Consider the following 21945-nt stretch of genomic DNA (forward strand, 5'->3'; position numbering starts at 1 on the left):
TTAGTTAATATTAATATTTGCATTTGAAAAAATCATACAATAGAAACATTAAAATGTTAATGCACCAAAAAAAAATCTGGCGCAACCTTTAAATGTCTGTAAACTATATACAAATCTGTGCATTTGGCATCCCTGCCTTCTGGCACATCATGAGCTGTTTCGAGCTGTCAAACCCAAAATTTGTTTACATTTTCTCCTGCACGACCGTAGGGTGGCGGCAGAGGTCGAGGGGAGGAGGAAGTTTTCGTTCGCAGTTTTTTCGGAGGAGCTGCTGCTGCTGAGCCGCCGTGGAGTATCAACCCGGTTACGGTGATAAACATGCCAGAGTACGTGACGAGTCGGATGGCGTGGATTATCCGGAACCGGCAGCATCAGGTTATCCGAAGCCAGGTTGGTCAAAATAGTTTGTGTAACCGCAGTTCTCGGCGCAACTGATCAATCTGTGCTCGTTGGACCTCGCTCCGAAGAAAACCGCCACCAGCAGGTTCGGTCTGGACTGGGCTGAAACCGCGCCTACGCCACAAGGATGCAACCGTACCTCCCCATCATCTGTGACGAGAACTAAATCTACCCGCTGGCGCTGTTCCTGTCGAACGGCAGGTCAAGGGCTAAGGCTACGATCTGTCACACGACTTCCCAAGCCTTTTCACGGACAGCTCGCTCATCATCCAGAAGCAAACGACCTCGCTGGACATGTTTGTAAGTTTCTTCAAAATAACAAATCTTGAAACAATCGGCTTATTCTTCTCTTGGATTTTTAGGATCGGGTCGCCGTCCTGCGAGTGGTTCGAGGTGCTAGTTTGATCTGGCTGGTGGAATAGTGATGACCAACGACGGAAATGAAATTCTGCGGGAGATTACGGTCGAACATCCGGCAGCGCAAATTATGCTTTAAATTGCCCGCACCCAGGACAAGGAGGAGGAGGGTGATGTTGTTAGCCGGAGAGATGTTAATCACGGCGGAGCAACTCCAACAGCTGCTGATTGATCCGACCTCAGGGACTACCAGTGGAAGCGTTGAAGGATATGATCAAGCTGTTGCAGGAGAACGCTAGCGTTCCGTTGAACAAGGCCAAGCTGGTTGAGGTGGTCAAATTTAGCATTGGAACTGCAGAAATTTTATTTTCTGCTCTTATTATATTTATTTTGGTTATTCTGTGAATAAAACTGATAATTTTATTTCTGGAAAAAATACATCGATAGTTTTTATGTTCTGAAAATCTGCACTATCGAAACGTGAAAACTAATCTGAACGTGGCCTTCATCAGGCTGTTCTCGGGGATAGGCTCTGGTGACGAAGAACGGCTCGTGTCCCTAAAGTTCTGAAAGACAGCGGCTGTTAAACCTGTCTACCTTCCGGAGGAAGAACAGATCATGCCGCTGGCTACCACATCGACATCATCGCGGAGTACATCCGGCCGGAGGACGTGGCCCGGGTTGCGCTCATCTAATCGTCCGGTTTAATCGCCTGAAAGAGCAGCAATCCTTGATGTTGTTATCGGCCAGGGACATGGTCAGCCGATCGATTCCCTGGGCGTTACAGATTTCTCGTCCACCAGCTGAGCTTTGTCATCGCCGGCTGCTTTGTCGAACCGAATCGTCGTTAGACATCGTCGACAAGTTTGCCCAAGAATCGGGCGATTGCCGTAGAGGTCGCTCAGGTGTGAGCTTGTCCTGGGCTGGAAACATGACCTTAAGGATCTTTTCCAGGGCGCTGATCACGGGAACGCGCTTGAAGGGGGGCATGAAGTTGAATTCCTTTGCGCAGAATAAATCGATGGCTTGTTGCGGGAATCTTACAGGGCACCTCGACTGCACCGTGGCTGTGTTCCCCGCGGATTGTCTAATCATATTCGGGCAAGCCGCTGTTAGTTTCTTGGGAGCCTCTTGTTCTACCGGTAAATTCCGTAAGGTCCGCTTCCGGGTGGGCGAGGGGGCGTGTAAAGAGGCACTTTCGCGTGACTTCCACTGGCCACAAGTGTCGACGTTTACTTCTCGACGAATTTTCCACGGAATGGATGAGAGGGTTGCGTTGTTAATGGTCTCGGGGTTGGTTGAATTTTGTTCGAGTTCGAGACCATTTTAGGTACATCAATCAAACGTCCGCGGAAGGGAAGCTCGACGCATCGAACCAAATCAGCGTGTACCATCAAACGGGGAGTGTGTACGCTGTGAGGGAGAAGAAAAGGAGGGGGAATGTAGAGAGAGCGTGTGTGTGTGCAATCTGGCGCAAGAGTGGCCAAGCCAAACTAAAAATCGATGATGGCAAAAAAATTATGCTTTTCCGGGTCGAATTCCAATGTTTCACTCTTCGTGATGAATTTGTGGCCCTGAAAAGGGCCATTTTTTTGCAGATCTGGTTGTTTAAATTTCACCGGGTAGCTCAACGTGGCGCACGAAACAAAACAACAAATTTCAAGGCCGCGACGTGTGCACATAAACACACACTTCGTCGCGGCCCTCCAGATCGAAGTTTGCTCGTGGCCACGTCAATTTTACCCGGCAAACACGGGCAATCCGGCAGATGTGGTCCTGGTCCTGATCAGCTCTCAACTCGGGAAGAGTTTTCCTTCGGTTTTCGCGTTGTTCTTCCGCTCTCCCTGCTGCTGCGCGCTGTTCCTGCTGGTAGCTGTTTTCTCGTCTGAGGTTTTGAAAATTATGAGCCGACCGGGCCGACCTTACTTGTTAGGCAGCTCAGTGGCAACTAAGTGGAGTGGAGAGGGTAGCACGTAGTTTTATACTTCTACTTCGCCTCTACTTCCCCTCTTTTCACGATCGTCGACGACCACCGCTGCTGCGGTGATTTTCCCCTCAAAATCGTTCGTGTTGTTTGCAAATTCTAAGCATTTTAAAAATTCAATTGTTTGAATAGTTATACTATCGCGGCAATTCGGAAAATTTTATAGAAAATTGCTGAATGTTTTCCGAATCGAAAGGTCCAAAAATTATGTAATTTCAATGTGTCTGGATGAAGATATTATCGTTTGAAATAACGTTCGCCAAATGTGACGCTTGGGATCGAAATTTTGAACTGGCCCCCCAGTATAGTAAGTAAAGACATAGTCCTATGTCAAAAAGTCCTGGGAATCGATTGGAAAAGGTTTCATCCTGGGTGGACTACAGGGAACCGAGATATGGCCAGATTTTCACCGGAACTTTCAATCCGACGATTTAAAAAAAAAAACCCCTGTAGCCAAATATCAACGAGAAATGTCGCTCTTGACAAGATATGACGTATACAGATCCTCCAAGATGAGACAATACAGAATTGGCCGCAGGAACCATGTTCCGGGACCCCGGCGGAAGATTGTAATTTTGGCATGTTGCATTTCAAACGTCATGAATTCAACAGAGCTACTGCTAGTGTCAAATTAGTAAAACAATCAATTGGGTACTAAAGCCCTACCGTAATCTGGGGCGAATCGGGACTTCAGTCTGAATAGGGACAGCAGTTTTTAGAGCACTTAAAGCTTTTAAATTTGGAAATGGATGTACACATTTTGTGGGTCTGAGTTTGTTCTAACCGAAGCCAACCAGAAAAATCAAAATATTTTGCTCCAACATGGTTAAAACTGCTGTCCCAATTCGCCCCATGTGTCCCGATTGACCCCAGTTTACGGTATGTCAATTTTTATGTACAACGGTAAAAAACACGATCAAAAACCATTTCTGATCACTTTTTTTCATTTTAATGCAAAAAAAAATAATGACAAGACAACATTTTTTCGATGGATCAACTATGGTTTCCTTGGAACGAGCTGTCAAGTAGGAACTTTTCTGTCAAGAAGGACCGCGAGGTAAATTTTTCAAAATTGATTTAAAAATCCATTTTAAACTCTTTGTGGTCGTACAAAGGGTCATTGTACTCAGAAAAATAAGCTTTATCGCTGTAAACAATAATATCATCAATCTAAGCTTCATTTTAGGACCCAATTCTGACCTGCTGTGACCGGTTACAGGTGCCCCGGGAGAAGAATTGGCCACTTTGGTCCACTAAAAAGGGCAAGGTGCATGCCAAACTTCATAATTTTTCAATACCAATGCATGAGAAGCGTTTTCAAAATAAAAAAAAAACAACTAACTTAATCCACCTATGTGGTTGATGCCTTCCTCACTTTTCACCAACAATGAGTAATATGAGTGGTTCGGACACAAATTTCAGCTATTTTTTTAGATCCAGAAAAAAGTACATTTATAACTTAAGTGGTAGTAACTCCAGACAGGGTTGCCAGATCTACAATTTTTGGGCCTCGTTGGAAAGGTCTTTCAATTACCTAACCTACGATGGGTTGGATGATAGATCCGGACATCGTTTACATGCATAGGATTGAGATCCGGATATATGTGAAAATACATTTTTATACATAACTTTTGAACTACAGAGAAAACTCTTTTTACGCGGTGGCGTTACGCTTTTTGTTTCGTCGATTTCTCTTAAACCATACAATATTTTTGCAAGCTTCAAAATGCGATTTGTACATCTGAACAAAACCTACAAACTGCTTTCGAAGGATTGCAAACATGTTGCGTCGTTCCAGAGAAATCAACAAATTAGAAAAACTTAACGCACCGCGTAAAAAGAGGTTTCTCTGTACTTATCGAAACTTCAAACAATTCAATAGCGATGTATGGGACCCTAAACCAAGTCGAATGCAACTGGTTTGATCAAAATCGGTTCATCCAGTGCTGAGAAATCTTGGCAAGAATTTTGGCACATACATACATACACACACACACACACGCACACACACACACACACACACACACACACACACACACACACACACACACACACACACACATATATATATATTTGTTCAGTTTTCGATTCTAAGTCGATATGTGTACATGAAGGTGGGTCTTCGAGCTTTAATAAAAAGTTCATTTGTATTTTTCGAGCAGGATTACAGCCTTACCTCAGTAAGGAAGGCAAAACTTGATTTTCAATAAATGCGAATCGATGATTTTTTTCACTAAAATGCCAATAACTCCTTTAAGATTTAAACAATTGGGATACTTCACTCCGAATGTTTTTGCATTTTTGAATTTTGAGATTGAATTGAAGTTTGCTCAAGTAACGCCTTTTTAAGATTGTTGACGTTTTTGAACCATACAACTTTGCATCCTGATTTGCCCCACTTCCCGTTGATCTCGACGGTATGTCATATTTTGGCCAGATGCTAGTTTTATATGTACAATCAACCCCTGCAAGTATCAGGCAGATTGGTAAGGTCGATGCGAGATGGATATGCTTTGCTCGTGGACTCACTCTTAAGTTCGAAAATTATTTATCAGCAACACAATTTTACACTTCATCTTCATACACTATTAAATTTTAAAATAGGCTTTTTTGCAATTCCGTCGTGAAACTACTTACTTTTCCTGTCATTCTTGAATGACAAAATAGCCTACTTTTCTGCACCAAAAATAACAGAATCGAATAGCAACACTTTTCAAAATTAATGCTGAAAAGTTCTACTTTTCAGCACTGAAATGGGTGCTGAAAAGTTGAACTTTTCAGCACTTGTTTCGAAAAGTAACACTTTTCAACATTTTTTTTATTTAAACGATTTATTGACAAAATACATGAAAATTTGACTTAAAATTTCACTCAATTGGTGTTTTTCGGAATTGCAAAAAATGTTGTATGGAACTCGTTGCAAAACTTGATTTTTTCAGCACTCTTCGTATTTATCCAACTCGGTGAACCTCGTTGGATAAATGTACGACTCGTGCTAAAAAAATCCTCTTTTTGCAACTTGTTGCATAAACTACTATTTTGAAATTATTTTAATGTTTTTTTTTTAATATGAAATATGAATGTTTAACCATATTCTTGAAGCTTTGCGAAAAAAACTTCAATAAGCCGCATCACAATAATTTTAATTGATGTATACCTTGCGTCCCCATTAAAACTTAACGCCTCAGACAGATCAATGGAGTAGCATGGCATTCCACAAAATAAAAAATAGATTAGTTAATCAACGCATCAACACCAGTGAATCAATCGACCACAGTTCAAACAACCAATTTGTTGAAAGTGACTCAAAATATTTGCGCATCATTTCCGACCGATTGCAGATAGTCAAACAAGACGAAATCCGAAAACGATAAATTCCATCCTATATTATTGTTTACCGTTGAAAGAACAATAAATTTGCGGCTTCAATTGCTCGCCACTCTGGATGAGTGTTGAATTTTCCACATCCTCAGTTTCTAAGTGAGTGCGGAAAACCGTGCAGCGTTGATCAGTCCTGTGTGAAATCGGTGGCCGGTGGTTTTTCAGTCTTTCGTCGCACGTTCACCGCTCAACGCACGCCGTGAAACGTGAGTGACTGAGGGCGGAGAACACAGAACAGCGACATGTGCTCGAGCGCCACTTTCAAATTTCTCTGCTACTTTTATGCGTGTTGCAACATTTTCTGTGCAATTAGCATCGCGGTCGGTGCAGACAAAGTGAGTGAGAAAATTACCCGCGATAACTGCAGCTCCGGCGCGAAGTCGCTTTCGCTTTCACAGGACCCAGTGGACCGTTTTCCCGGTGGTGTTTGCAACAGAAGTGAGTTTAACCCTAACATAGTTTGTGACTAGGTGCAGTGGGCTTAGAATTCGCATGCATAAAAGGAATGCACATAATTTAAAGTATTTTTTGTTGAATTAATAAAAATCAAACAAAGATTAAAGGATGATTATGATGAAAATTATGAGCAATTTTGAAATTATGTTTACTCTAAGAGTGAATGCAATTGCCTCGAAAATTCCTAATTATAGAAATTTCAATTTGAGTAAGAGTCCAACTATTGCCACATGAAACATTTCATGATAATTCAACAAAGAAACAATTACAAATTTCATACCTTTTTAGTTGGTAAGAGAATCAAAAAACCTGCCTTCGGAGGGTTAATTATGCTCAAAACATATTCCCAAGTAATTGTGTTACCCTGCTGCGTAATCTAACCCCTCGCAAGGTGTTCCTCATACCTTGTACTACAAAACCCTGTGTCGTTTCAGAAACTTATGCGGCACTCCTGCTCATGCTGGCACTGGCATGCTGTATGTCGGTTCTGCTGGCGGTTGGCGTTGCGCTGGTAATTATTCCACCAACTACTCAAACCCCACACTTAACATAATCCCACACACCTCCCAACTTGTTCCCATCACGAAGCCGTGGGGGTAGGAAGTTGATAATCTTTGTGCTTTTTCCCCTTAACTCTTGCGTGTGTTCTTCTTCTTCTACTTCTTCTAGGAAAAACCATCGCTGATAAAGACGTTCCGGGTGTTCTTGTATGTAAATGTAATTTTTCTCTTCGGCTGCTGGCTGTCGATTTTCATCTCGTTCTACGAAACGCACGCCGACACACTCATGGTACTCTGGGGCTTTGTGCTCGTGCTGAGCGTCGGTAAGACTTTCTGTCTGCTGCGAGTCTGAACAAATTTATACATACACTAGAGATAAATTCGCCAGAAGGAGTTGTACATGAGTTTAGCAAGCAAATTGTTGTTCACTTTAGAGCCCTCCAAACTATTTTTCCCGGAATCGTTACTAATGCATGATATTTTTTTGCTCTTTGGTACAAATACAAGTACTTTACTTATTAAGGGGTTTGAGCACCCACTTAATTTTTTTTCAAAATCTTCTTTCAGGGCATTAAAATTTACATTTTCATCTTTTAACAAAACAAATTTGAAGACATTTGGTTGTATCATTGCCGAGATACAGCAATTTGAAGTTAGCAGTTTCAAAAAACGGGTGCCACGATATCTCAAGATTGCTTCGACCAAATCGGCTCAAAATTTTGCTGAAAACTCGTTAAACCAGTCCCGTGTGCATGACTAAGGCCGATTTTCAAAAAGTTTATTTAAAAAAAAGATAAAAATATTTTTCTGTTTTTCATTTAAAAAATGGCCATTTTTGATTTTTGTATTTTTTTTAAATTTCAAATTTCAAAATCGGGCTTCGTAATGCACACGGGATATGTCTTGGGAGCCTTCACCTAAAATTTCAGCCAATTTGGTCCGTCCCATCTTGAGATATCGTGGCACCCGTAAATCAACTTGGTGTTCAGAGAAAAATCCTCAGAAAGTTGGACAGTTCGCTTGGCGCATGGCAAAATTCTGAGCTTAAATCTTTTCTAACTCAGTTAAATCATGAAATATCTTCATGAAACTTTCAGGAGTGATTGAAAATCATCTTTTAAGTGGATTTAATAAATTTTCTGTAATATGAAATTTTGTGATTTTCTACATGTATGTAACCTTTTAAGTAAAAAAGTTGTCCTAAACAATTAATGATGAGTTTCTTTTTTTTTTTCAGTATACTTCGGATTGCAAATTTGGGTCGTTACAGGAGCTTGTGAAGCAGTTCAGAATCGCACTTTTACAGAATTTAAACCAACCAATCTTCTATTTACCTATTTATTAAAATGATATTAAACAATTTTTGATACAGATTTGAAAAGTCTTTCTCAATAATGTTTCTTCATCATCTTATATTTTGAAATAAAGTTTCATCCACAAATTTATCAGAATATTAGCAGAGGCAAAACAAAAATTTACAAATTTGATGATAATTGTTGACATGAGTACATTTTCCTTTAATTTTCATCTAATGTTCTTATCTTGGTTTTCACACGATTTTTGTTCCGAATTTAAAATTTGTAATGAATATGCAATGCGGTTTGCAAGAAGTTGATTAGGTACTTTAGGGAAAATAACCAAGTTATCTGAATCAGCCTACTGAAATTCCATTCATCCAAGCGTCAAAAAATTCAAGATTTCAACAATTTTATCAAACTGTGACTGCAAACTTCAAATGCACCCTTTCGGCGTGAAAATGTGTACCAAGGACTGCTACAAGGTGTTTGGGTACTTTCTGGGTTTCATGTGGATCGTAACGTCCTTTTACTACACGATGGAAACGATCGAACTGCTCAAACTGATGAAGTTGCAGTGCACCAAGGAAGGAGCAGCTGATACGCCCACAACGGCTGTTTCCATTCAGGCACGTATCCAGTTCGACACGGAGCTGGTCGGGAAGGTTTGCGACTTTTATGGGCGGTTGGGTAAGTTGGGGACGGTTTTGAGTAGAGGAGTTCTTACCCGATTTTTTCTACAGATGGTTTCATGCCCTACCACATTATAACCACCCTCATCAAAATGGTGCCGGGAATGTTGCTCATCATTGGAATTTTTAAGGTGAGAATCTTGCTTTCGTTAACTTCCTGTTAGTTTTGTTTTCAATCTTTAATTTTCAGGATAATATTACTTTGATAAAGGTTTTTATTGTATATGCACTTCTGGAGGAAATATTTTTTGTGGCTGTGTTTTCCAAAATCTTCAGTCAGATTAGTTCGGAAGGAAAGAAAACCACTTGGCTGTTTTGGATTCTGATATTTTCATGTGGTAAGTAACAGAAAACAATAAACTTTGCATTTTTTTTTCTGCGTAGGTCAACTAGACAGGTAAACTGCCCCTTATTAAAAATCAACTATAAAATATGTAACTTGAGGTAGGGTTGCCAGTTTTGATATTTTGGATTCATTTTTAGGGTCTTTCGATTACCTATCCAATGATGTATAACATGATGGTATTTGAGATGATTTCCAATCACATATCTAACATCCGAATATTTGCGAAAAATTCCCAATGATGTGAAATTGTTTTATAAAAAAAATAATCGAAGTTTTCATTGATAACAACGTGCTCAAATGATTGAGGAGAAAAGAGACAGCTTTAGCTTCTAGGATCACTCCAAAATTTGGTCAATTCCAATAAAAGCACATTGATGTCCAACTAATTGCTTTAAAAGAATGAAAAAAACTGAAGAAATAAAAAAAAATAGGCCAGCCTACGAGAGAAAATATGTTTAAAAATTGCTTCAAACTAAAATTAAACTTCGACTCAACAGTCTTGTTTAAAATACAGGTTTATTGTTTCTAGAAAAAATAATTATTTTTTTTAGTGTAGAATTCATGTCATGTCTAAAACAAACGCAGCCAATCCGATGAAAGCATGCTGGAAAGTCTTGTGATTAGATTACGCCCCAAGCACTTTTCTTGTCAGGCTCCATCCATAAAGTACGTCACGCTAAAATCAGCAAAAAATTACTCCCCCCTCCCCCCTTTATCTTCATACTTTATGGATGACGCCTCAATATTAATAATTGCAGTACATCCAAGAACACCCGAAAATGTATTACAAAAATTAAAGCGGCCAGCCCTACTACGTTGTGTCAACCGCAAAGAGGATTCTGGGAACGGATCACATTTCACAGAGTCTACAGAGGAGGAAGGATGCGTGGACATACCGTACCAAACGCTCCGATTTATGATTGCATTTATTTTGTGTGGGGTGTGTTTAAGTGTTATAATTAACATTATTATTATTTTTCAATCTATAATATGTTGTATGGGTAATTCTCTACCAACTCACACGAAATCGGGAAAAGTTGCCCCGACCCCTCTTCGATTTGCGTGAAACTTTGTCCTAAGGGGTAACTTTTGTCCCTGATCACGAATCCGAGGTCCGTTTTTTGATATCTCGTGACGGAGGGGCGGTACGACCCCTTCCATTTTTGAACATGCGAAAAAACAATTTGCAGCCTGAAACGGTGATGAGATAGAAATTTGGTGTCAAAGGGACTTTTATGTAAAATTAGACGCCCGATTTGATGGTTTACTCAGAATTCCGAAAAAACGTATTTTTCATCGAAAAAAACACTAAAAAAGTTTTAAAAATTCTCCCATTTTTCGTTACTCGACTGTAAAATTTTTTGGAACATGTCATTTTATGGGAAATTTAATGTTCTTTTCGAATCTACATTGACCCAGATGGGTCATTTTTTCATTTAGAACAAATTTTTTTATTTTAAAATTTCTTGTTTTTTTCTAACTTTGCAGGGTTATTTTTTAGAGTGTAATAATGTTCTACAAAGTTGTAGAACAGACAATTACAAAAATTTTGATATATAGACATAAGGGGTTTGCTTATAAACATCACGAGTTATCGCGATTTTACGAAAAAAAGTTTTGAAAAAGTTGGTTGTCATCGATCATGGCCGTTCATGGTCACCCGCGACAGACACGGACGACGAAACAAAGAGAAACGCAAAAAGTTACTTTTTCAAAACTTTTTTTCGTAAAATCGCGATAACTCGTGATGTTTATAAGCAAACCCCTTATGTCTGTATATCAAAATTTTTGTAATTGTCTGCTCTACAACTTTGTAGAACATTGTTACACTCTAAAAAATAACCCTGCAAAGTTAGAAAAAACACGAAATTTTAAAATGAAAAATTTTGTTCTAAATGAAAAAATGACCCTTTTGAGTCAATGTAGATTCGAAAAGAACATTAAATTTCCCATAAAATGACATGTTCCAAAAATTTTTACAGTCGAGTAACGGAAAATGGGAGAATTTTTAAAACTTTTTTAGTGTTTTTTTCGATGAAAAATACGTTTTTTCGGAATTCTGAGTACGCCATCAAATCGGGCGTCTAATTTTACATAAAAGTCCCTTTGACACCAAATTTCTATCTCATCACCGTTTCAGGCTGCAAATTGTTTTTTCGCATGTTCAAAAATGGAAGGGGTCGTACCGCCCCTCCGTCACGAGATATCAAAAAACGGACCTCGGATTCGTGATCAGGGACAAAAGTTACCCCTTAGGACAAAGTTTCACGCAAATCGAAGAGGGGTCGGGGCAACTGCTGTGTGCTTCACACCCTGCTATTTTTTTTACAACATTTTGAAACAGCAAAAGTAGGATCAAAATGGACGAAAGGTGACTTTTTCTCCTAGTTTACTCTTAATTCTTTGAAGTTTTTGTAAGCATTTGGTTGACGTTGGGACATGTCAAAATACCGAGTATGCAATACTAAACACAATTTATCAAGTTTGAAATGAACCCGTTTCCCTGAATTTCCTAAATTTAAAGCTCTTAAGGTTGTTTTAAAAAAATGAGTTTTTTATGCTGGCAAGTTATATAAAACCTTTCAAACATAAAGACCGATTGCTAGCAAACAAGTTAAACAGTTTTTCAAACCATTTTCTAACTGAAATTCATCAAACAATTGTTGCTATATCTGTTGCTTTAAACCTTGCTACCTAGGGTGACAATCTTTAGAATTCACTTTTAAAGGATTGTATTCAAAGACATTTGTATCTTAAGACAAAGAAATTCAATGTAAGCAAATTATAAATTACATTGAGCTCTGGTTTAAATTCAGCAGGGGATTGTGAAATTTCGGAGCAAAACACCTTTCGTCGTAAGGTTTGCTAATTGGGTTTACATTACACGATTTTATTTCCATTTTAGACATACTTTCGCAATGCTTAATTATCAATAATTCAATTACCTTTATTTCCAGTCAAACTTATTATCGGAATCTGGATACTACTGGGAGTGTACGCTGGCATTGAAAACACACGAAGAATCTATCACAGATACGTTTGAAGGCGCTTTCGGATGGTGGAATCAGAGACGGCTGATTTAAATCTTTGGAAAGACGTTATAATATTTTATTTATTTGCATATAAATACAAAATTAACAACTGTTGTGTTAACAATATTGCAAAATTTATTGCGCATAGGAATTGGTTAGTATATACATTTTGCTGGATCGACTTTGTTTTAACTTCCATCGAATATATTTGTTACATGTAACTATTTACAAAAGGCAGTGTGCTAGATTTATTGCTATTGTTGTTATACAAATTATACATCAGTTTTCCTGTCCTGACTCGACTCGCTTTGTTTCGATTCGGCTATTCCTGTTTCAACAATTGTTTTGCTTTTGCTATTTGAAAAAAAAATCCTGACTCACTAGAATTGAAGCTATGCAACGTTTCGAACAAATCGATTAAATATGTACATACAATAATCCTTCAATTTTTTCCGGTACTCTCTTTTGTCCGTACATTGTGCTAAATAAAACCAAAAAAATCAAGTCTTTTCCGTTTACTGATTGAACACTTTCGTCGATTCTTCCATTACACGGCAGGGGGCAGTCCATCGTTTATCGAAGTGTATTAAAACAAAAAAAAAGATAGTCACTGTTATCACAAAACGGTATCCAGAATCCAGGGAACAAATTTCGATATCCTTGTGCAAACACCGGGCAGGTTGGCCTCGGCACATCCGATGCCCCAGGAGATGATGCCGGCCAGGAAGTAGTGGCCGTCCTTTCCCTTGACCTGTTGGCGATGGGAATGGGGGACAAACAATGGGGTTAGTTTAAAAGTCCAATTAAAATGGAGGGGGTAACTCACCTGTAGCGGTCCACCGGAATCGCCCTGGCAGGAGTCTTGGCCACCGGTTTCGTGGCCGGCGCACAGGAATATGTCCGGGATGAACTCGTGCCGTCCTGCCCGGAGGAACATTGACTTGCACCGGTCGTTGCTAACAATCGGAACCGACACCTGCGGAATCAAAAAGAGAGAAAAGTGAAAGGAATGCAATAATGAAATTGGGTTGGTGGGGAAAAAAATAAAACGGAAACACAACTTGAGAAACAAGATCAGAGCAAAACGTTCCAACTAATAAAAGTGGGAAATGCCGGCAAAGGTCGGTGATTCCATGAATAACAAACGGCCAAATGCTCTCAACTGTGGAGGGGAGTGGGAAAAATCGTTTTCCCTCCACCACTTTTCCTTTTCCCCCAAATTGAGTCATGGGAGGCAAAAGCGAGCGAGCACTTTTCGTTGGCATTCGGGTTGGAATGATGATGAAGATCAATATATACATTCCCAAGTGAGTTTGGGAACGGAATCGAACGAAAATGCGTTTATGGTTATTAGGTTGAAAGGAAAAAAAGAGGCATGAATAACAATGCGCGCATCAGGTCCCAAGTGACGAGAAGGAGGATGATTGCTCTATCAAGGCCAGAGCATCAAAGTTTAGGCGTTTTTTTTTTCGATGGTGAGTCAACAGGTGTTTTGAGGGAGGAGATGAAAGTGGTTAGATTTTATCCAACTTCAAACAGAGTTAGCGCAAACAACAAAATATTACCTAAGCTATTTTCGGTAGAAAATTTAGAAATCGCAAAAAAATGATTGTGATCAATGCCAGTGGTTCAGTTCACAAAATTAAGTTGTTGTGTTTTGGTGTCTTCAGAAGAGTTGTTGCAAATGGAAAGGGGCAATTTTTGTATTGGTTGAAAATTTATCCTCTTCAACACAACTACGCCTCTAGACGGGCTTCGACCTAAAAAAAACTTCATTTCCCAACCAAATTTTGATATTTAAAAGCATTGGAAAAAAGAACTCTTGAAATTTTAGAAAATTTTAGGGTTGGAAGTTTGACTTGTTTTATGTAACTTTGCCATTGTTTTTAAAAATGTATTTTTTTAAGGACAACTTTGGTTGTGTTTTTTACTAAAATTTTCTATATTTTTGTATAAATTAATATGCAGTATTGTTTGTAGTGTCCCAGACTATGCATCTATGCATTCGTTTTTACAATTTCAATTATAATGGTATATAGCGGAAATGTGAAAAACATGCAAACAATTGAAAAAGTGACTGTGAAATTAAACACAAAAATGAGACAAGAAAAACATAAAACATAAAACAAGAGAAGTAAAGTTTTTCGTTGCACAAAAGTTGCTCAAAATGACCGAAATGAACACGGCAAAACTAAAAATCTTTGAAACAAAATTTAGGCAGTAGGGAAGGGTAGGTTCACGAAAAGGGTGTTTTTTGAAAATCTAACAATCCATTAATATTTTTGGACATTTATTTCTATTCTCGAGAGTTGTTGAGTATGCCAATCCAAGCTACCAACATTTTGTCCCACAATCTACGCCTTCTGCGACAAATTTTGTCAATAGCATCAGAGCAAATCCTTGGAAAACAGTTTTTAACATAGAAATTCAAGGTTAAGTTTTAGAGGAAAGAGATCTTCTGATCACTTTTAAAGCTTTAAAAACAAACATTTAGCTTTGAAGAAATAATTTTGAACTTAAGGGTCATAAGATGCGTCTATTTTAACGTAAAAAAGATGCCATTAATAAAAGTTGCTCAAGACGCCTTGACGAAATATTTCGATTTACCCCGCAAAATGTCGGGAAAGAACCCTTCTTTCATGGTGCCAAATATCAGACTTGCCGAATATTTTAAGTTTGTTCTACGAGACACACCGTGCCTAATATTCCGAAGATCACAATGAATTGCGGGCCAATTTATTTCGAAGATCACACCTGATTTTTTTTTTAATTAAATCATCAAATTATAAAAAGATACAAAAAAATATGAAACTTCCTAGCACAAAAAAAAACGTTGCAGATAGAAACACTCGTATTAAACCAAACTGAACAAAAATCCTACAACACTTTGAAGTGTTTCAACATTGATTTAGCCTCTATCATGAAATTTGAACTAATTTCAATAGCCAAAAACTTGAAAAATGAAAACCAAAGCACTGGCTAACCAATTTAAAAAGAACTGGTTTTTCAATTTTTTGGCCATCCAAATATTTTTGGTCTTGCCAAAATCATTCATTGAATCATTTAAAATTCAAGTGGAAATCCATGTTGACTTTGAAGAGTGCTTGTTTTGGGAAACTCAACAGCAACAACACTTGTGTTTGATGGTTAACATTTTCTCAGCGATTTCATGAAAATGAACTATTTCACAAAATTCAAACCTTTTCGATCGAATCATTGAAACTATTCTATAAATAGATACATAAAGCATTCCAAATTATGCCATTCAACTATCGTTCCATACTTCTCAATAGCAATCGACCATGAATCTCTGTCCGTATCAGCAACAGGCTTACCCAGAAGCAGCACCGAGCTGAAAAATGCCCACGTCGTCATCCCGAAAAAGGAGGTCGAGATCTCTTTAACCTAATGCGACCTAACGACATGAGGATGACGACGATGATGATGATGACGAGGGTGGGTGGCAAAATGTGGGTGGTGGAAGGAGGTCAGGATTCAGGAAAATGGTGTCATAGTGCTGATGCTGCTGGTTCTGCCATCACTGCTGCAGCGCTGAGCAAGAAATGGATTGAGTGTGGGAATAAATTGTCGACATTTTTCCCTTCGCTTTGCACACAATGGTGGGTTCGGGGTTTTCCTTTTGGGTTCACTTTGAAGAAAGAAAAGAACAAGTTCCTTTCGTGCAGACGGCGAAGCCGAAGACGACGAGACCATACAGAATAATGGAATGACTTTATTCCCCAGTTCTTTCTCCCTTTTTTGCCCCACAGGGCAAAGGAAATTTCTCAAGTACTTGTCAATGGGCGAATTCCATAAAAAGCTGCAGCAGCCAAGTTGAGCTCAATTCCGATCGCAAGAAAATACCCCGGAATGAAAACCGACATTCCACAGTGAGACGACCATCCCCTTCCAGAGTCGACAACACTGCGGGATGCCAAATCGCTGGTGGAAGATCTTCCGGCAAGAGTTCCCCAACAGCGAGGCGAGGTTAACTGGAGCAGATTTGCACCACATGACCAAACTAACGTCCAAAAGCAAAATTGAACCCGAATTTTTGCTGTCATAACTGGCAACACTACCGCGTGCACGGACACCGTATTGAAGAAATGACGCAAAATACTTTCGAGTTTAATCCCATTATTGAATTTTATCGCGCATCCCTGTTATCGTAATTATTTCATTATTTGTCGTACGCCAGGCTGCATACTTTCAACGCCACGAGAAGAGACGGAGAGAACCTTAATTTATTTCACAGCTTCACAGGGTCTCGGAAAAAACGGGGGCGCGCTCGCGAGACGGAAAAGTTATTTGAACAAAGAAAAGTGGAAATTGATTACGGCGTGAAATAGATGTAGGAGGGAGGGGTCGCTTGCGCGACAAAAAAGGACCGGCGCTTGCCAAGACAGAGAGATTTTCATATTGGCCCCTTGTTGAAGTGTTGTTCGATCGGTTGCCGGAATAATAACGACCGTTTTAATTCCAGGTAAAATACACCATCGCGTTTTCCCCTCTTCAGTTCAGGGCTTAAAATCTAGTCGTGATTATCAGCCGGTATGAAATTGTTACGGAGTAATGAACGCGCAAAAAGGTGGTTTTTAATTTATTTTTAACGCAAAAGCAGGTCACTCGAGTTCAACTTTAAATCTAATTCTCGCATTATTTTTCAAAAGGTCCTTTGTACATAGAAAACCCATGGCGCATTGATTGTAAAAATTTGTATTCGTCATATATCAGCATTAAATTAGCTTATTAGGGAAAATTGTAAAAAAAATGTGAGATTTGTCTGACATGTCATATAAAGAAATAAATTGAAAAAATATATTTATAAAATACTTATTCAATGTGAATCACATTAAATTAAAAAAAATGCAGTTCTTTTCAAATCCAAAGCACAACACAGAACAAAAAAAAAACATTTTTTAATTTCTTTTAAGCTATTTATCTAAAAACTTCAATCTATTCTTGTTTAGATTGAAGTGTTGATTATCACAAACTATTAGTATCGAACCAACTAATGCACAGTGGTCGGAAACGCAAATTTAGCAGGAATAATTTATTTCCGCTTCAGAGATGCATTTTCGAGCTTTGGTGTCTAAGAAGCATTTGTTAAGAATAAAATTCTACATCTTTTGGTCAAAACGATATTAGGGTGGTCCAACAATTTCTAATATTTTCAAAAACTATCTTCGCTTCTAGATGAAATAGAGGTGTACTTTCTTTAACAGTATTGTAGTACTAGCCATTTCAAACAACTTTGTCGAAGACACCAAATCTCTATCTCTTAATCTGATCATTCTACAGCATTTTATATGAAAAGCAGTAGGGTGAATATGAATATAACATCTCAAAAGGGTTTTTTTTAAACCCAAGTTACAGTGATTTAAAAATGGTCATTTTATGAGATTTTGTACCATGCTCTATGAGAAAATTTACATGAATGTCGCATTAATCAGTATCAAAACTGCTCTTAGTGAGCTCAAATCCAGGTAAAATTGGTTTGCGAGGTCGAACCTGGTTTTTATGGCAACTAGGGTGGTCTTAGATGACCTAGGGTGGTTCATATTCGTTCACTCTTATAAGATATGATTTTTTTAAATTCGCATAGAAAGAAAAATAAAAAAAAAACATTTAAACAAATTTAAAATACATAACCTGTTTTAAATTGTAAAGCAGATGCAGATATGATATCTGATTAGAGTGGCTCAAATTAATTAGAAAATAAAAAGATTATAGATTAAAGATTTTATTCTTTAGAAAATGTATTTTAACATATTATTATTTCCCTACGTTTTCGTGAATCGACTTTTATTTGTATTTTTTTAATAGGATAAAACTTTTCATGCATTTACAGTGTTAAAGGGTGCCATTTTGCATCAATAGTTGTTCCATGCAAAGCTTCATACAATTTTGCCAATACAAAATGGTAATGTGAATATTCGTAAAAATGATACATTTTCTTATCGATTCAGCGTCTTGAAAAAGTTGTAGGTTATGATTTGAACCCTTAAAAAAAGTTTCAGGGAAAAATGCACACTTTAGAAATTGATATTAGAAGTTGATTTCCCAAACCTCTTATTTTATTTCTGAAAATTTGTTATATTTGTTAGGAAACATCTTTTAGGCTAGTGTTCAGGTTTTGTTGTAAAACCTGGTACTATTTTTTTAATTAAATGCACCGTTATCATTATTTGCATTTTTAGGTAAAAAGATATAAATTGGAAAAGGATCCTCGTATTGGCATACTGATTATACAAAAGGACTCCTTTTGTCAAAGAAAATGCATGGAAAGTTTTATCCTATTAAAAATTACAAATAAAAGTCGATTTACGAAAACGTAGAGAAATAATGAAATCTTTAATCTTTTTATTTTCTAATTAATTTGAGCCACCCTAATCAGATATCATATCCTCAGCTGCTTTACTATTTAAAACAGGTTATGTATTTTAATTTTGTTTAAATTTTATTGTATTTTTCTTTCTATGCGAATTTAAAAAAAATCATATCTTATAAGAGTGAACGAATATGAACCACCCTAGGTCATCTAAGACCACCCTAGTTGCCATAAAAACCAGGTTCGACCTCGCAAACCAATTTTACCTGGATTTGAGCTCACTAAGAGCAGTTTTGATACTGATTAATGCGACATTCATGTAAATTTTCTCATAGAGCATGGTACAAAATCTCATAAAATGACCATTTTTAAATCGCTGTAACTTGGGTTTAAGAAAAACCCTTTTGAGATGTTATATTCATATTAAAGAAGAAGTTTTGAGCTTTCAGATGCACCGCAGAGCGTATTTTTTTGTGTCCCCCTCGAAAAGATACAAACATTTGAAAAAGGCCTATTAAAAACTTTAAAAACGCTGTAACTTTTTACCAAAATGACCTAGCGACTTCGTTGACATTCCAAAAGACGCGTACTTTTATGCTCTAAATATGTCCCGAAAACACCAAAATTGCCAAAAATAATACAAAAAAGATATGCAATAAAAACACTTTTTTGATGGGCCACCCTACTGCTTTTCATATAAAATGCTGTAGAATGATCAGATTAAGAGATAGAGATTTGGTGTCTTCGACAAAGTTGTTTGAAATGGCTAGTACTACAATACTGTTGAAGAAAGTACACCTCTATCTCATCTAGAAGCGAAGATAGTTTTTGAAAATATTAGAAATTGTTGGACCACCCTAATATCGTTTTGACCAAAAGATGTAGAATTTTATTCTTAACAAATGCTTCTTAGACACCGAAGCTCGAAAATGCATCCCTGAAGCGGAATTAAATTATTCCTGCTAAATTTGCGTTTCCGACCACTGTGTAATAGTATGATTTTATGCTTGAAAAAAATAAAAAATATAATAAAACATACATTTTAGGACTGTGAATACAAAGAGACGAGTTGTTCCTTTTAATTCCGCTATATATTTTTAATATCTTGACAGATACGTATTTCGTCTACTACTTGCAGACTTCATCAGTGTTCTGTTCTCGACTCGAGTCGAGAACAGAACACTGATGAAGTCTGCAAGTAGTAGACGAAATACGTATCTGTCAAGATATTAAAAATATATAGCGGAATTAAAAGGAACTACTCGTCTCTTTGTATTCACAGTAATGCATTCTGCTAAAACGCTCAACCAAACCACAATTTTAGGACTGTTTAAAAAACTTCCCGGGATTCGAAAAATATTTTTCCCGTTTCCCGGGAAATTCAAAACCCGGGATATTGGACGCCCTATTCGCAGACTTAACTCAAATTTGACTGATTTGGGGTACCTGAATTCGACTGAATTTGACCTTAAAAATGAGAAAATCAATACAAAAGCACGAAAAAAATCTTGATTCACTTATCAACATAATTGAACTTCAGATTACACTGACGTACAAAAAATGACAAAACTGACAGCACAAGCTCAACTCATGAGGAGGCATGAATTTTGAGGTTCCCAGAATCACGTGTACTTTTAAATTGTTTATTTTTATCTTTTGTACGCCAAACCGGCAGTCGCATGATTGTGATGCATGGCGGCATGAAAAAATATCAAATTCTGCATGAAATCTGTCCTCATACATTTTTTCCGAGGGGAAATAAACCCATTTTAAGCCTAATAAGCGGTCTTGTTTGAATGATGCTGGATAATCTGGAGTGTTCCTTGAAATTCAGTAAAACCAAGTACACCAACGAGTAGAGCAACTTTTTGTGAACATTTCTGTTTATTTTCACTTTTATTAAAAGTTATGCTAATCCTTTTACAAGCATTTTAAAAAAATATTTCAAAAACGCATTCTAATCAGTCGTGTGCATTGGGCCACGCCCATTTTTCTATTTTCAGCTTAGTTCTTTTTTTCTTCCAACGCTCGTTTGGGTCTGCTTCGTGCTTCCAAAATTGATGAAATTTTGAGCGAACACTCACGAAAAGTAGCATTTATAGAGAAAGTTTCCTGGCAACACCACAAGTGCTGCTGTTGGTGTTGGTGGCCACCCTTTGTTCTTTATTTGCCTTCGCTTCTTGCTCGGTTTTCTTCAGTCTTCGATTGGAATGGATGTTCAAAATTGAAACGTCAAAAGACTTGGCGCATTTGTTTTTTTGATCGCGCTTGCTAATTATTTACATGTTTCGGGATTATTTTTCAAGTGAGTGACTAAGTAATGGTCAAAAGAACATGTTGCCGGTAGTTGGAAGCAATTTTATATCTTAAACTCTTTGAAATCGTTAGTGCAAGTGAAAGGATATTGATGGTGACTTAAGCAGTTAAGCTCTCATCTTGCGTGTGGATGTGTGTGCCACCAAAATGATGAGAAATGGTCTCGCAAAATAGAAATTATGATCAAAAGTGCATTAAATTTGATCTTTTTGGCCAGTAAGTGGCATACATTTGCGTGTTTACTCGAGGCGGTGCTGTTGCTGGTAAGTTTACAGCCTAAAGAGTATTTTTGGAGCTTTAATCGAGCATCAAACTTTCCATATGACGAAGATAGGTTTTTGATTAGAAAGGGTATATTTCCCCTATATAGGGGTATGGCATTTTGCCCGTTACCGACAATTATCGACATTACCAACAGCTGTTTATTGGTATTGAGAAAAGATAAACATGTTCAAACGAGTATTGAACCAGCAACTTCTTGTTGAGTAATCTGAAACGTTACCACTGCACCGGGGAGCGCTTGATAAAATGAGAGGGATAGAGCACAAGCACATTCTTCACTTTAAGCTGTTTCTCGGGGATTCTCCAGCATGTAGATTTTGATATATATTTTTCCTTTGGGTGTATGTAGCATTAGGGCAGTTCGTCCCTGTTACATAGAATAAAAAATGCAGGCAATATGGGAGCGTTGTTTTATCACGTAACGCAGTTGAGGGGAGGGGGTCAGAGGACGTGTTACGCTCTATACATTTTTTTTTAATTCTGGGGTGATACCGGTTTTCTTAGTCGTAAAACAACAAAACAAACGATTTATATTTTTGAATCGCCCGAAGTTTCGGCCTTGGGTTGGGTCTTC

At 37.9% G+C, this 21945-nt stretch overlaps 2 protein-coding genes across 3 annotated transcripts in view; one reads left to right on the forward strand and one right to left on the reverse strand.

The window, feature by feature from the left end:
- The first annotated feature begins 6280 nt into the window (after positions 1-6280).
- LOC120421408 (uncharacterized) lies at positions 6281-12505 on the forward strand. The gene is made up of 7 exons (XM_039584615.2): positions 6281-6559; positions 7012-7088; positions 7247-7400; positions 8315-9062; positions 9116-9195; positions 9255-9402; positions 12368-12505. Exons 4-7 carry the CDS (start codon positions 8813-8815, stop codon positions 12451-12453), a joined length of 564 nt encoding a protein of 187 aa, XP_039440549.1. The 5' UTR covers positions 6281-6559; positions 7012-7088; positions 7247-7400; positions 8315-8812; the 3' UTR covers positions 12454-12505.
- Positions 12506-13056: 551 nt separating this feature from the next.
- The window catches only part of LOC120421385 (serine proteinase stubble), a 242749-nt gene continuing 233860 nt past the window's right edge, over positions 13057-21945 (reverse strand). For both annotated transcript variants that reach the window (XM_039584592.2, XM_039584584.2), the window contains exons 13-14: positions 13269-13418; positions 13057-13193 (exon numbers count right to left, since the gene is read on the reverse strand). In XM_039584592.2, the coding sequence (XP_039440526.1) occupies positions 13059-13193; positions 13269-13418 (285 nt within the window). In that variant the 3' untranslated portion in view covers positions 13057-13058. The remainder of the gene's footprint in view (positions 13194-13268; positions 13419-21945) is intronic.

Source organism: Culex pipiens, chromosome 3, assembly GCF_016801865.2.
Source record: "Culex pipiens pallens isolate TS chromosome 3, TS_CPP_V2, whole genome shotgun sequence".
Taxonomy (NCBI): domain Eukaryota; kingdom Metazoa; phylum Arthropoda; class Insecta; order Diptera; family Culicidae; genus Culex; species Culex pipiens.